General features: G+C 37.6%; 1 protein-coding gene across 1 annotated transcript in view; it reads right to left on the reverse strand.

Moving 5' to 3' along the window:
• Positions 1-202: 202 nt before the first annotated feature.
• GLUD1 (glutamate dehydrogenase 1) overlaps positions 203-14,899 on the reverse strand; it is a 31,905-nt gene continuing 17,208 nt past the window's right edge. The window contains exons 6-13 of the mRNA XM_061449619.1: positions 9,806-9,985; positions 8,061-8,198; positions 6,803-6,940; positions 6,610-6,690; positions 5,625-5,748; positions 4,271-4,362; positions 2,289-2,351; positions 203-1,640 (exon numbers count right to left, since the gene is read on the reverse strand). Coding sequence (XP_061305603.1) covers positions 1,521-1,640; positions 2,289-2,351; positions 4,271-4,362; positions 5,625-5,748; positions 6,610-6,690; positions 6,803-6,940; positions 8,061-8,198; positions 9,806-9,985 — 936 coding nt within the window. The 3' untranslated portion in view covers positions 203-1,520. The remainder of the gene's footprint in view (positions 1,641-2,288; positions 2,352-4,270; positions 4,363-5,624; positions 5,749-6,609; positions 6,691-6,802; positions 6,941-8,060; positions 8,199-9,805; positions 9,986-14,899) is intronic.

A 14,899-nucleotide genomic window follows, 5' to 3' on the forward strand; every position in this document is an offset into this window, starting at 1 on the left:
TATCAAACATATCCAACTTCAGAAGTTTTTCTGACAGGCAAGTTTAAGAGACAGAGATCTGTATTAGTGAGCCCTTCAGGATAACTCAGAAAAGGTATCTTATCAGTAGGCATGTAATGAATAAACAAGTGTGCTGTGAAGATTGATTGTAACTAAAGAAAGCTATTGCATGAAATAGAAAACAGTAATACACCAGCATAGGAGGTTTGGAAAGGTCAACTTTTTTTAATAACTGCTCTTCTCTCCAGGTTAAGTCATGCAGTTACAAAGTAGTTAGAAAAAAATCATGAGTTTCTGGGAGGGACTAGTTGTCTTTTAAAAAAACATTCATATTCATTACATAAATAACATCTGGCACTTCAAGGGGACTCCACAGGACAAAAGCCTTACACTTTAAAAACTGTGCTTGATCCAATATTGTGTTGAGGTCCATTTTGTTGTACTCTAATACGGTCAATACTTTCAAGACCTCCTGATGACAAAAAAAACCCCAAAACACACCAACAAACCCAACAATCCAAAACCACAAAACAGGCTGTGTGTGTTAAGACAGTGATGAAGTTTATAGCAGCATTCTAGTTCCTCTGTAGTTTGGCCAATGATTTCTGGGTTCAGTTTCACTTTAGTTGTTCACTGAGGCAGTATCTAATTTTCAGAAAGCCCTGAAAACTCCAAAAGAATTCCCAAAACCCTAAGTATGATTGCTTACCAAATTCAGACTATCCCTTTTCTTAAAAATAAAAAAATAAAAAAAAAAAGCCAACAACAACAACAAAAAAACAAAGAAACCAAAACCTACAGTCAGAACAGTTACGTAGATACTTGATTAAAAATGTAACTAAAGTTGCTCAATAGTTTCAGCTTATAAAAATATTAGTCTGTCACCTCTATGTACTTCATGGTGATAGTCAAGCCAGTTTGAACAAGCAATAAAAGGCAGTCCTATAACAGCAGCACAGTTAAAGAAAATACATTGCCTAAAGAGAATCAGGCCTGAAGCTTTACTACAAATAAAAATTAGACTCCTATCAAAGTTAATCCCTGCTAGAGGCCCATTTTTGACTTGACAATGCAACAGCATTGATCATACAAGGCCTTACTGAAAGTGCCGAAGCCAAAATTACATCTTTAAACAAAAGTGCATGAAGTAATAATGAGCTAAGTGCTCATCTAGTACAGTATCTGATCTGAAGTCTGACAAGTGGCTCAGGTGGCAAGACCGTTCTTTCATATATGAAATGTACCATTTTGTTTTGTAGGTGAAATACCCAGAATGGCCCCCACAAGTGCAGATGAGTTGTTATCTTCAGATACATACTTGTATACAATTTCCTAATCCATGGATTTTTATTGTAAAAAAGACTAGTTTGGACTGAAACTAATTGAGAATAGAATCCACTATAATGTCAGAAGGAAAGAAAATTTTGTGGTTACATGTAAACTTGTGATAAGCTTTCTCAAGAAGAGGGTACATTAACAGCATGAGGGATGGGATACAACAATGAGCGGTAATGGCTTATTTATGTAAAGGTCAGGCCAGCTTCATTGTACACTTTGAAGACTTTCTCAATTGCATTGACATAGGCAGCTGTTCTCAGGTCCAGACCCAGGTTGTACTTCATGGCAGTACGCATGATTTGCTGAAACAGAAAAGGTTAATTGTGATTTCTGCAAGTTTCTCCATCAGAACTAAACTAGACTTTGCTTGGAGGATCCAAGTTATGACTATAAGGAGCTGCTAGAGTGGTATCAGAGCTCTGATCCTTTGCGGATCAATTTTAAAATTTCTTGATTACCCTTACGACTGAGATATGAAGGGGAAGAAAATATTTTCCAGATTACTGCATTGCACCTTTTCATGTCTTGGATCCATGTGTACCTCAGATACAGGGAGAACAAGGTGTTTCAAGCAGTCTTTGCCTCGCTAATTAAAAATACTGCATGAAGGATTAATCTAAAACTGCTGATGGTAAAGTAAAGCAGTCTTAGGTACGCTTAGGCAGATACAAGAGAACAGTGAAAAAGTATCTAATTACTACAGTTCCTACTAGAAAATATTTCATGATTTCATGTATTAGTCTCTAATATTTAATGTATCTAGATAAAGTTGATCATCCGAGCACAGAGCAGAAATACCTCTACCTGATACTCAGAGTGCCTTCCATTACCATGAACTGTTTACTCCTTTAATTGCAAAAAAAAATCTGTACAATCCATTCGAAAACTTATGCAAAATAATGTAAGTAAGTTCTTTTTCCTATAAGCATGTTTACTAATGCAATATTTACCCGGGCAGAACGCTCCATTGTATAAGCCAAACCAGAGTGGACAATGTCTTTCTCAGATGCACCCTTCAACAACAGAGAAGAAAATCAGGGTTTAATCTAAAACACAAAAAGGCACTAGCTGTGTATTAGGGACAATTACTGAAGCTTGCTTGCCATTATTCTTCTAATGACTGGTGTAAGAATTGCCTTTACTGTGTTACTTGAAGAGCTAATTATGGTCAATTCAATCGTAAAACCTCACAAGTAAGCACTGAAGACTTGTATACCTAGCTTCTAGATCCACACTGCTAGCATTTTTTACTGATGTTTTCAGCCTTCAGAACACACAGTAAGAATTAAACAAAGAAGCTCCCAAGAGTCAATAATCTATAGAGGCTACTTGCAATTGTTTTGAAGCCAGTCATATTTTAAGAAGTGCACATATCCCCAATTCATATACTCAATATTGTATTAGCCCCGAGCAACTCCAGAATAACTTTGTTCTCATTAAAATGTAAAAACACAGAACAATAAATAATTGATGATAACCTGTATTAGGCTGACTATCAGTCTAAATGTTCCATCATGGCAATTGCTGTAATTTATCATAATTTGAGACCTGGCTTCAAAAAATACATGCTTTCCCTCAAATACCAGTTTGGACTGGATATAGAAATTACCTGGCCAGTTTTTATGGCTTGTGCTTAAGAGATCACAGCAACCACTTTAAGCCACAGAACCTATTTACCACGCTATTTGTTTATCCTAACATTTATGAAAACATCATACTGGGTCAGCCTAAAGTCTATTTCTATCATCTAACAGTGGTTCGAGTTTACATGCATTTCCCCTGATTTCTTCCTGAGGGAACATGGGTTAATGTTTTTCACAGCTCACTGGAGTTGTTCCCCCAATCATCTGTCCCATCTCCTGAACTTGTGTTTAAAGAACCAAACCTACAGATCCTTTTAGTTGCCATATATCCCTTGACAGAGTATTACGCATCTTAACTGTCTGCTGCGATAGAAACCATCCCATCCGTCATTCTGCACCTCACTCTGCTGGCTTTGTTTTAACACATCTCATTCTTGTTCATCATTCCTTACAATGAAGAATCTACCTGTACCCATCTATTTTCACATCACTCATTCTATAGATTACTGTCTTCACCCTGGGACTACTTCCGGCCAACAGGGCCTAGGTTAGAACATTGTTCCATGTATGAGCAGCTTCTGTTATCTTTGATCATTCTGTGATCTTGCTCTGAACTTCTTCCACATCTACAATATTAGAATATACAGAGACTTAATCTGCATGCAGTATTCAAAAGGCAGATACGCTCTGTATTTATATTGTGGCATCATTAGTTAGTCATATTCTTTTCCCTTCAGAACCATTCCTAAGGCTGGATTTGCTTTTTGATTGCTATGGATTTCTAAGCTTGTATTTTGTCATTACCTCCAGATGAACTCAAACCCCAACATTTTATATGAAAATTTCCTCACCATGTATTGCTACACATAACAATGAATTTCATCTGACATTTCTTTTTCCATTAACTCAGTCTTAAAGGAACATTTTACAATTTTTCACCCAGCTCTAATCTGTATTCCTGGAGTTACAGAAACAGTGTATAAAACTGTCTGTAGTGTGAGATCCTATTGAAAGTTGTTTGGAAATCTAGCCAAACTACATCAACAAGAACTCCAAACAAATTCTGGTAATGTTTGAGGCAGCATTTCTGACTACTTTCCATGACCTCAAGTAAAAGAAAGAAAAAATAGCCTACTTCCAGTATTCCTAAGCACTTCAGATTGTTTGCTGCTTATTTGTTTTGTCATCAGGCTAACTATGTACTAATGCCTTGCTTGAGGAAAAAACCTCCATGATGGCTAAGGTAAATGGAGATAAATGGTAATAAAAGTAATGGTAAAATTTAGATTACAATTATAATATCAGAATACATATGCAATAACAAAAAAAGCCAAGCAGCTATTAATTACCGATATCCTATCTTGAAATTCTGCTGTAGGCACAACTGGAATAGTTCCACCATGTTTCCCGAATTTTCTTTCCAAGCTTTCCTGAACCGACACTAGAAAGAAAAAAAAGCAGAGGCAAGTTAACTGACAAAGAAAGGAATGTGCTTCCTAATAAAGAAGCTGACCCCAGAACTTTCAGCATTCAATGATATGAAATGCAGACCACAGGTACTAGGGGCAAAGGGAGTAATCTTATTTTTGTTTTCTAAGAAAAAGGAAAGATGATTTTTCTTTATGTAGCTGAATGTCTCCAATAGTAGAAGTATCAGAGCTACAGTATAGTCACATGGCAAACAACTATGGATTTACTGATCCCACTACGCTAATGTTACAAAGCTGATAGAGCACTCTGGATTAACTTTTCTAATTTGATAGATAGCACTAGACAAAATATTTCTTGAAGTAATAGATCCATCAATTATCTCCTATTGCACTTTGCATATACACACTACTTGCTAAGAAAAAAGCCGATGCGCAATTTTAGTTTTTTCCCTTGGGACATGCTTTGATATTTTGAATTGGTATTTATTTCAATTCATAAAATTTAATCAGTATGGTTTCCTAAACAACATCAGAGTACTTCAGATGAAACAATCCTGAAGTTAAGAAAGCGGTTTAAATGAGAATTACCGTAACCCTTAACTGCTTTAGAAACACCTTGAAAGGTATCATTTATAAGAAAAGGTTATATTAAAAGAATATTCAGATGTATGTTTTGTCATGTCCAATATCCCAAGATTCTTACGTATTTTCTACAGAATATTGTTTAAAAGAGAGCTATATCCTGCAGTTCTTCTCCATTAAGCTTCCTCTAGCCATGTAATTGGTATTCTGGACCAGAAACTGGGAAGCACAAAATGACCTTAAGTGGAGCTGTAGGCCACAAGCAGATTTTTACGCTGCATACCGATTATATTATTGCCACTTATAGAAACCCTCTATTGTTATACATGCAGAACAACATTACCCACTCAAACTTCAAATACGTCTCAAATACCAAGTATACAGCTCAAAGGCACCCCATAAGAAGTAATAAATATTTCACATAAGTGGCTTGAGTTCAATATTTTCACAAAACTGAGGAAAGCATCACTTTTATTAACTAAAAGGTAACTGAAAAAATTATGCATTTAGCTTAAGTCATTAGAGTTGTCAGTTAACCTGTGAAACCTTACTCTTCAGTATGCAGCAACAAGAAATTTGTGAGAAACTGCAGTGAATTCAAAATAGTTATGTATTTCTTTCTCCCACATTTGGTGTTTGCTAGTCCAATCTATTAATTAAATGGTGAGTTAAAGCGAAACTGAGGACTTACTGAGCAAGTGGTAGTTTGAATCCCTTTCATATTTAAAAGTCAAGCGGCCATAACTGACATGGTTCAAGTTTTTCAGCCATTCAAAATAGGATACTGTTACACCCCCAGCATTCAGATAAAGATCCTGCACACAAACAGTAAATATCTTGAATTGCGACCATGTGACAAAGACAGCTTTATTGTGTTAAGCAAAAACAAACAGAAGTATTATGTACAAAGTATTGGTTTAAACGGCAATACAGAAGATGATCCAGTTGCTGCTTTTACATTACTACACTTTCTTTCTTCTGCAGTCCAGGGATTACTTCTACTTATTTAATAGAGAACTTGACTTTATAACACAAAGTTCAGGTGTGCTTGATTGCTTTCTTTTATTTTAACACAAGTTTTTAATCAAGAAAATTTGGGCATCCTTAGGCCATCTCAGTGAGTAAAGGCTGAAGATCAGCTACTCTTCCTAGTAGTATCACTTGATCAGGACACTCTTTCTCTGGGAAAATAATATCATTATACCTGAATAGGTCTTAATCTTCCAAATTATCACTATAGGTAACATTTACTCTCACAATCTACAATACATACTTCTGTCAGAGTATCACCCAGAGACACAGTGTTTACAGACAAACTGGCCAGTGTTTTTACTCTGCCTTCTCCCTTTGTTTGGTGGACTAATTGATCAAATGTCAGCTAATACTCCAAAATGCAAGAAGACAGAATTAAGAACTACTTGTGGGTTATTCTCTCTTCTGAATGTGTAGACTTCATGTAATAGCTATCTTTGGTCATTTACAGGCGCAGTAAGAACTTTAAGTAGCAGCAGCAATCTTAAGCAACACTGATACTTGTTTCGTAGACATCAGTTGTTAAAAACCACTCTAAGAGAAAGAATGGCTATTAATAAAAGCCTTCAATAAACACCATCTTGCTACAATTCACAAAAATATTACCCTTGTAATGAAAATCAAAGGTCAGAATAGAAGCTTACAGGGATAACCATGATATTCCTCTCCAAGAAGATTTTGTCAGCTTCAGGAGTTGTAGGCCCATTGGCACCTTCAGCAATAATCTGAAAGGAATCACAGCAGAGTAACTCTATTTCTGACCATGCTAATTATTTAATAGTAGCATTTAAACAGGCCTTCTCTATTTTTCATTTGCATTTGAACTCTCCAACTTACTTTTGCTTTAACTTTGTGAGCATTGGCCTTAGTCAACTGCTTCTCGCTGGCAGCAGGGATAAGAATGTCACAGTCTATTTCCAGAATACTGCCCTCAAGTGTCTGTGCTTTAGGGAAGCCCATGATTGTCCCGTGTTGCTGTTTGAAGAGAACAAACCAGAGTGTTTTTAGTGTGTGTGTGTGTACTTGTTTGCCTTCTTTCCCTTCTTTTAACTTTCTTTTTTGAAAGAAGTGAGAAACAACAGTACTAGAAAGACAGCATATAAAGTAATTCCTATCCTTACTTAGATTAGACATAAAAAAGCAAGCTACAAAGCTTGGATAACAGTCAAAGTTCCCATGACTGAGGCGTAACTCTCTCTGGCCAAAGACACTGGTAACTATTTGGGCTCTGGATTATTTAAACAAAACAAAAATCCCCAACAAATCAAGCAAACAAACAAACAAACAAAAAGTCCCTCAACTCTTAAAATACATAGCTAATATAATAGTTTTCAAACAACTGAAATGACTCACCAGTCTGCTACACACAGGCTAAGTTAAGTTGCATCGTATAAAATTCAAAAGTACCATTTTAAAATTCAATACTACAATGATAACCTTTGTTTAGCAACAGAATCTTTTTCATTCTTTTGAGAAAGGAGTTGATAAAGACATCAAATTCTCCCTGTGTGAAAGAAGATGCATCAAATAAACCCCTTAGAAACTAAGTAGATCACATTTTAGTGCCTGTGAACTGTCCCCTCAAGTCTGCTTCACTTTGAAACTGAAATAAAAAGACTATATCCAGTTTTCATTATAAGCTAGAATTCACACTGACAGACAGACTTCCATTTTTTACAGAAACAATCAATAGGTAAGAAGCAGTAGAAGTGCACTTTGAAGTCTTTAATGTTCATATGCTTGTGATTCTCAGTCAGGAATCCTTCAGGAACCTTTCTGCTCTGGTTCCTTCAGACATCCTCCCTATTTTAGTAATAAGAAAGGCAAAATAACCATGAACTGCAATTCTGAAACCAAAGTAATTAGCCTGCACATATGCAAGCCTTTGCCATTTTTCTGAGAGTCAAGTCAAAGGGTAAAGAAAAGTAACACAGGCATTTCTATTGGGTATAAGGAGAAAGCCAACAGAATCAGCATTCCTAAGCCATTTTATAAGTACTAATTGCAGCATGACTTAAATATCACAAATTAACACCTGTCTACACTCATCCTATGTACTTACAAAGCCGACAAAAATGCTCAGCTAGTTTCATACCAATTTGTAATCTTCTAGCTCCTTTGGGTCAATCCCATCAGGATTCCAGATAGAACCATTAAACTCTCCAACAGCAACGCATTTCGCTCCAAAACGATGCAAGTATCTCATAGAATGCAAGCCGACGTTACCAAATCCCTATAGGTGGAAAGAGAAAGGGAAAAGTAGTTAACCCTTCAGCTAAAATGATGATTACCGCTAAGGCTTATATAGCTTTGAATAGTTTTAAATAGTTAATCTAGTGGCATGTCTTGGTATCAGATGATGTGTATAAGAAAGACGGAAGAAATCTACACACATTCTATTCCAGTCTGAATATCATTGTAGAAATTCTGCGTTGTAGCCAGCAATGTACAGTTGTGCTGTTTTCTATACTGGAAATACAGAAAGGAAGCACTAATGCTACTATGAAAGTGCCAAAACTACGATATTTATTGACATAAGAAAATTATGTGTATTTCATAACAAGCACTGTTCTAGAGGGATTCACAGATTTTTGTATGATGATTCAAAGGTTGGACTAATGTTTTTCAGGCCAAGAAATAAACGAAATACTAATTTAATTTGGGTAATGAGGGCTTATAAGTGTAAAACCATCCCACAATGCAAAGCATTAAACAAGAATATCATTAATTCTTCACATTAAATCATATAAACTAGTAAGAAGCTACATAATTTCTAATACATTTCTGAAATGGTCCTGTACAAAACATATTTCCCAAATTTAAATTCAGATAATCTCACATTCCATTAGCATGTTTTACATCTTGACAGGTGTAGAAAACCGAATTCCTGACCATTATTCAATATTCTGAAAGTAAAGGAACACAGGTGCAGACCAAAAGGTCATACGATCCATGTCAAAAGTTTGTAGTAAGATTCTATGCTGGAAAAAAAGCTGAATATTAACTTCCTGTATAACAAAGCTCCAATTATGTTTAGATGTTCTTATGGCCTTGTCTTCAGTCTAAGTTATGCCTAAGCGCCTGTTGGCAGCCCTCTGCCAGGCATGAAAATGCCAAAGTGCAGGGAGATGGGTCTGTGAAGAGCAGAGATGTCTCAGCCCACTGGGTAACTAGAAGAAAATTTACTATATTTAATCAACAGTGCATTGAAAACAACAAAGCAATTTCTCAGATCCGCCATTTAACATGCTGTTTGAAGCTGGACAGAAAAAGTTATTCCTTTGAAATTTTAAGAATAATAATGCATATTACAGAACACCAAACCCCTCCAAAATTCAACTACATAAATCCTGAGGTCTTACGAACCAAAGACTTACTTCTTAGGATAAGGTACTGGTTTCTACTTTTCCAACTGCTCATCGCAAAATGGAACAAAAACATAACCCTCAATTCCTTCTCTCCCTAAAATGTTTTATTACAAAACAGTGCAACGAATTGTGTGTAGGCAGAAACAGTGTCACAGCTCACTAAAATGCATGCAATGCCTTAGTCTAAAGAGCTCCTGTAATAGTATTTCACTTTGTTCTTGCAGCCTATATTTATAAAGACTGGAGACTTGGGCTTCGTGCCTATAGAGAGCAATTGGAAGTTCAATTTTTTTAAAATAGTCCAAAATAAAGGGTACCTGTGTTGCTTGAAAAGTGCTTTTAAAGCTGAGAGTAAAGGTTAACTTGGAAGTTGTAAAACCTTAACAGGATTTACTGCTATAGCCCTTTTTAAAAGCAGCTCTACTAGAAGTTTGTTCACTACTTTTTCCCAACAGCTGAGGAAAAAAGTTACCTGAACAGCAAATGTTTTATCTCCAAATCCAGGAGTCATTCCTAGTATACTCATATATGATGCTTCATTGATGAAATTTTCAATTCCATGGAAGAGACCACGACCAGTTGCAGATATACGTCCATGGATCCCACCCTGGCTGATGGGTTTACCAGTTACACATGCATGTGCATTAATATCCTGTAAAACAGTGAAGGACTTGTGAGCTGTGGAATTATCAAAGAACAACTAGAAGTTTTGTACACTTTAGAGATAAGGAAAAACAGGAATCATGAGTCAGAACATGTTATAGTCTATATACATTTAGTTTGTACAGATTATTTCCTTCCTCACTTTGTGTGAACACCTCAGGAGTACTCTAGTAGCTGTCAGGAAATTTGAGTAATGCAGTATTGGATAGGGTCTGTAATTTTTCATTGTATTAAAGTGTATATGGTCACTTCAGCCTGTACTTAGTTAATTATGGTGATATCTATGTTGTACTGTTAGCAATAAGCAGACTTGATAAATGAAAAAGCTTTTTGGGTATGTTTCTCAAAGTTAGCTCCTATTACAGGCATGATTTTCGTCATTTTTCTTGATATTTTAATCTTGAAAAGTGCTCAGACATATCTTGGACTGGTTTTTAATCATTAAAATGCTTAGTGTTCCTTTATACTAAATTCAGTTTTTTTGAAATAACAATACTAGCCAACCATCCTGTTGTCAGAATACAGGGATGTTTGATGTCAGACAAAAATCTGCAATACAAAGGTCATATGGAAAAGTTAGAGAAGTATTTAGTATGTTTATTCAGAAAAGCGACATATAATCAAGCCTGTATCCTTAATTTGGTGGTAATGAAATTAAACTTTCCATATGCTAGACAGCTAGCCAAGATAAAACAAACTGTTTAAAACCAGCGCTAATTTTTCAAATTGAAATTAATAACTTGAAAAACTACTTCCAAACTAGACACTGTTTGGGTCTCCCTCTTCTGTCACCACTGGTTCCCATGCTCCCACACCCTGGGAGCACAGTCACACAGTTGGCTTGGCCACCAATACAAATAAAAGTTTAGGGATGAAAGAGAATCCACTGAAATGAGTCTGCCAGCAGCCGGATGGGTTTCTGTTCCACCAACCGCATGTTCACTGGGAGCCTCCCTCCTCTCCATTACTTATGCCAAATGCATTTGCATGCCTGTGGCGTGAGTGCAAGACGCTTGGTGAGAGGAAGGAAACGAGCAGACAAAAGTAAGTGGAGGCAGAATGACAGGAGATACTTAGAGCCTTAATGGAAATGAAAACTATTTACTGTTTGAAAATGATAGTGAGTTCACATATAAAGCCAAAGATAACCCCTCTTTAAAAACAATAAAAATGATGCTGGGCTTGCCACAAAATTCCTAATTCTGTTTCCCAAAATATGGCTGCATTGCTTTCATTAAGCTGTATGCTCCCTCTGGTGGTGTATCAACTATAAACAACATCTGTGGTGGTGTTCTGCTAGGAACAATTTGGCCTGGTGTTTTGATGTTATTTTTAGGTTTTCATTCTGTTTCAGACTTAAACTGCATTTTAGCCTTCATGCATTCACAAAGGAGGAAGTATCTTTTATAAATACTTGAAGAAATACAGCTTCCCACCATATATAATTTGTATTTATTAAAGTTCCTTCACATGTCCCAGAAGTCAGTTGGATGTGTCAGGAAGTACAATAGAGTGGAAAGCATGAATTTAATCAAAAACTTCAGCTATATATAACTCAGTGATCCAGCAACTTAAGGTGGATTTTCTGGAACAGTTAACATGGTAGTTATTAAACACTTGAATGATTTGGTAAGGAAACAGACCATGAGGTGAGGGCAGGTCTGGGTCCTCTTAAAAGTCACATATACGAACCACAGTCAATGTTGAAGTCCTAAAACGTTGGTATTAAGTCAATCAAAAGACGTTTAACACATCTTGGGCGAAAAAGAAAGACCATCACTTTTAATAAGAAGCTTGTAAAATGGCTCATGGCTAGCATTAAAGACTTCTATATTAGAACTTAGTTGGCAAAATTGTAACACTGAACTTTTGCTTGTTTGTTAACTTCTTTCTACGCTGCACTAATACTCTCCTTGTCTCTCCAGCTTCCTGGATCTGTATGTTAGGTTTCAAGCAGACCTCCCCTATTTGTTTATATCTGTTATTTGACTTATCCTTTCCACTTCAACCTCCCTGAACACATCTGTGCTCAACCACACTGACTCACCAGGTCTGTAGATTTCTCAGACAGATTGCTTTCACTGATGAGCTATCTTTCCATTAAACTGAATGTAGTCCCTTGCACAGCTTCCACTTGTTTTTCTGAATTAGTTTCACTTTTGTTCCATGGTCATTTTCTGCTCTTCATTCCCTTCCCTCCTTTCCCCTTGGTTACTTTTGTGTATTTAGTATTCCTTAATCACCTTTAGTTTTGTTCTTGGTTTCTCAACAAGAAAGTTATCTGGAACATCTTGCTCTACAAATTGGTTTTGATAGATTACTCCCCTTGTCCAGAGTTCTCACCTTCCTTCTCTGTGCCACAGTAGTTCAAAAGTTCCACTATGGCTACTATTCTCTCCTCCATGTACAAACAAACAATCCAACAAAATTAAGTAAAGTGATTTTTTTCCTTATTTCAATTCTTTAATCAACTTTTCAGAAACGTACCTAAATCCTCTTGGGGTGCTGATCTTTTTTTTTTGGGGGGGGGGGGGGGTTAGCTGGTTTTTTTTAGTCTTCAGGAATAGGGTACTGCCATGCAAAGAGAGTCTAGGATTATAAGAAACTATTGTGGCATAACTCATATTGCATTTTTATCCTCAGTAGTTGTTGGTTTGTTTTCTTTTGTCACTGAAGTATGTGAGTATGTGGGACTACACAACAAGAGGAGATGGGAAGCGGAAAGAATAAGAAATTAATAATTTAAAAATCTTCCCCTGTACCAGTGTTTAGTTTTCCACCTATTAAAAACTCTGAAGCTTCTGTATAAAACCGTATGTGAACTATTAACAAATATAGCAAACGTTAAAGCAGGTCATGTGTTGTGAGCCCTCTCCATCAGCTGTAGTACAACACTGCAGTTGTATCACACTGAAACATGCATTTTAGTGCAGTTGAGTTAAATGTTAAAACTTAAAATGCTTTGAGGCAGTAGTTTTCTTAAACACTGGAATTTTAAGTTATGACTGAAGGAGTAAGTTGCCATTCTGTGTGTTGAAGTCATCATTTTGGCTTTTTATCAAGTTTAAAGCCACATGTTGGGTGGCTGTACTGTACACCCCCCCGCTGTTTTTCCTAAGCAACTGTTGGAAAGGATTGCAGAAAGTAAAAAAAAAGCTCACAACATCTCTGAAAGAGAAACTAGAAAGTTTGGGTAGCATAGGCAGCAGACCTTAAGAAATAAGTTGTCCATAATACATTTTGCTTTCATGCAACCTGTCAAAAGCACACAACAAAAGTATTTGGTCAAAAGTCATGTTTTTGGCGCAGTCAAAACAGGTATAAATATCATAAATAGTTTGGGTGGGAAGGGACCTTCAAAGCTCATCTGGTCCAACACCCTCACAATGAGCAGAGACATCCTGAACTAGATCAGGTTGCCCAGAACAACATCCTTGAATGTCTCCAGGGACAATGCATACATCACCTCTCTGGACAAGTGTCCTGGGTTCAGCAGTAGCAGTCATTTTTCTCCTTCTTAGTAGCTGGTGCATTGCTGTGTTTTTGACTTTCAGCCTAGGAACAACACTGATAACACCGATGTTTTTAATTGGTGCTCAGTAATGTTTACTCTGACCAAGGACTTTCTGACTCTCGTGCTCTGCCAGGGAGGAGGGGAAGCCGGGAGGAAGCAGAGACAGGACACCTGACCCAAATTAGCCAAAGAGGTATTCCATACCACAGCACGTCATGCCCAGGATGTAGAACTGGGGGCAGTTACCCAGAAGGGCTAGATCACTGCTCAGTTGGGTGGGGTATCAGTTGGCCGGTGGTGAGCGGTTGTATTCTCTTCCCTTGTTATTTCCCTTATCATTATTATTATTGGTGGTAGCAGTAGTGATTTGTGTTATACCTTAGTTACTGGACTGCTCTTATCTCAACCTGTGGGAGTTGCATTCTTTTGATTCTCCTCCCCATCCCTCCAGGAGCAGGGGGAGGAAGAGTGGGGAGTGAGTGAGCAGCTGCATGGTTCTGGGTTGCTGGCTGGGCTTAAACCACGACAGTTCTTTTTGGTGGCCAACATGGGGCACAAAGATTTGAGATAACAACAGATCTGACCGGAGTGCGTCTAATCGTATTTGTGATAAGCATTTATTGTTTTGGATTAATAGTCACTCATCACAATGCTACTGCTGAACCCAGGACAACAAGCTGTTCCAGTGTTTCACCACCCTCATTGTAAAAGATTTCTTCCTCACATCCAGCCCGTATCTCCCCTCTTTCAGTTTAAGACCATCACCCCTTGTCCCACCACAACGGGCCCTGCTAAAAAGTCTCTCCCTATCTGTCTTATAGGCCCCTTTTAAGAACTGAAAGGCTGCAGTAACGTTTCCCTAGAGCCTTCTCTTCTCCAGGCTGAAAACCCCCAACTCTTGCAGCCTCTCCTCACAGGAGAGGTGTTCCATCCCTTTGATCATTTCTGTGGCCCTCATCTGGACCTTCTCCAACAAGTCCATGTCTTTTTTGTACTGAGGATTCCAGAGCTCCAGAGTTGAGCAGAGGGCCAGAACCATTTTCCTTGACCTGCTGGCCATGCTCCTTTTGATGCAGCCCAAGATACAATTGGACTTCTGGGCTGAAAGCACACATTGCTGGCTCATGTCCAATCTTTCATCCACCAATTCCTCCAAGTTCTTCTCCTTGGAGACAGATACTCTTGAGCTCTTCATACCCCAGCCTGTATTGATAGGAGGGGTTGCCCCGACCAAGGTGAGGGCTCTGCACTTGAATTGTTGAACCTCATGAGATTTGCAAAGGCCCACCTCTCAAGTCCAAGTCCCTCTGGACAGCTTCCCAGCCCTGTGGTGTATCAACTGCGCCACTCAGCTTGGTGTCGTCTGCAAACTTGCTGACAGCACACTCA

The sequence above is a fragment of the Pezoporus flaviventris genome, unplaced genomic scaffold (genome assembly GCF_033815535.1).
Source record: "Pezoporus flaviventris isolate CSIRO_AGI_PZ_B2104156 unplaced genomic scaffold, CSIRO_AGI_Pfla_v1 ptg000001l, whole genome shotgun sequence".
NCBI classification, from domain to species: domain Eukaryota; kingdom Metazoa; phylum Chordata; class Aves; order Psittaciformes; family Psittacidae; genus Pezoporus; species Pezoporus flaviventris.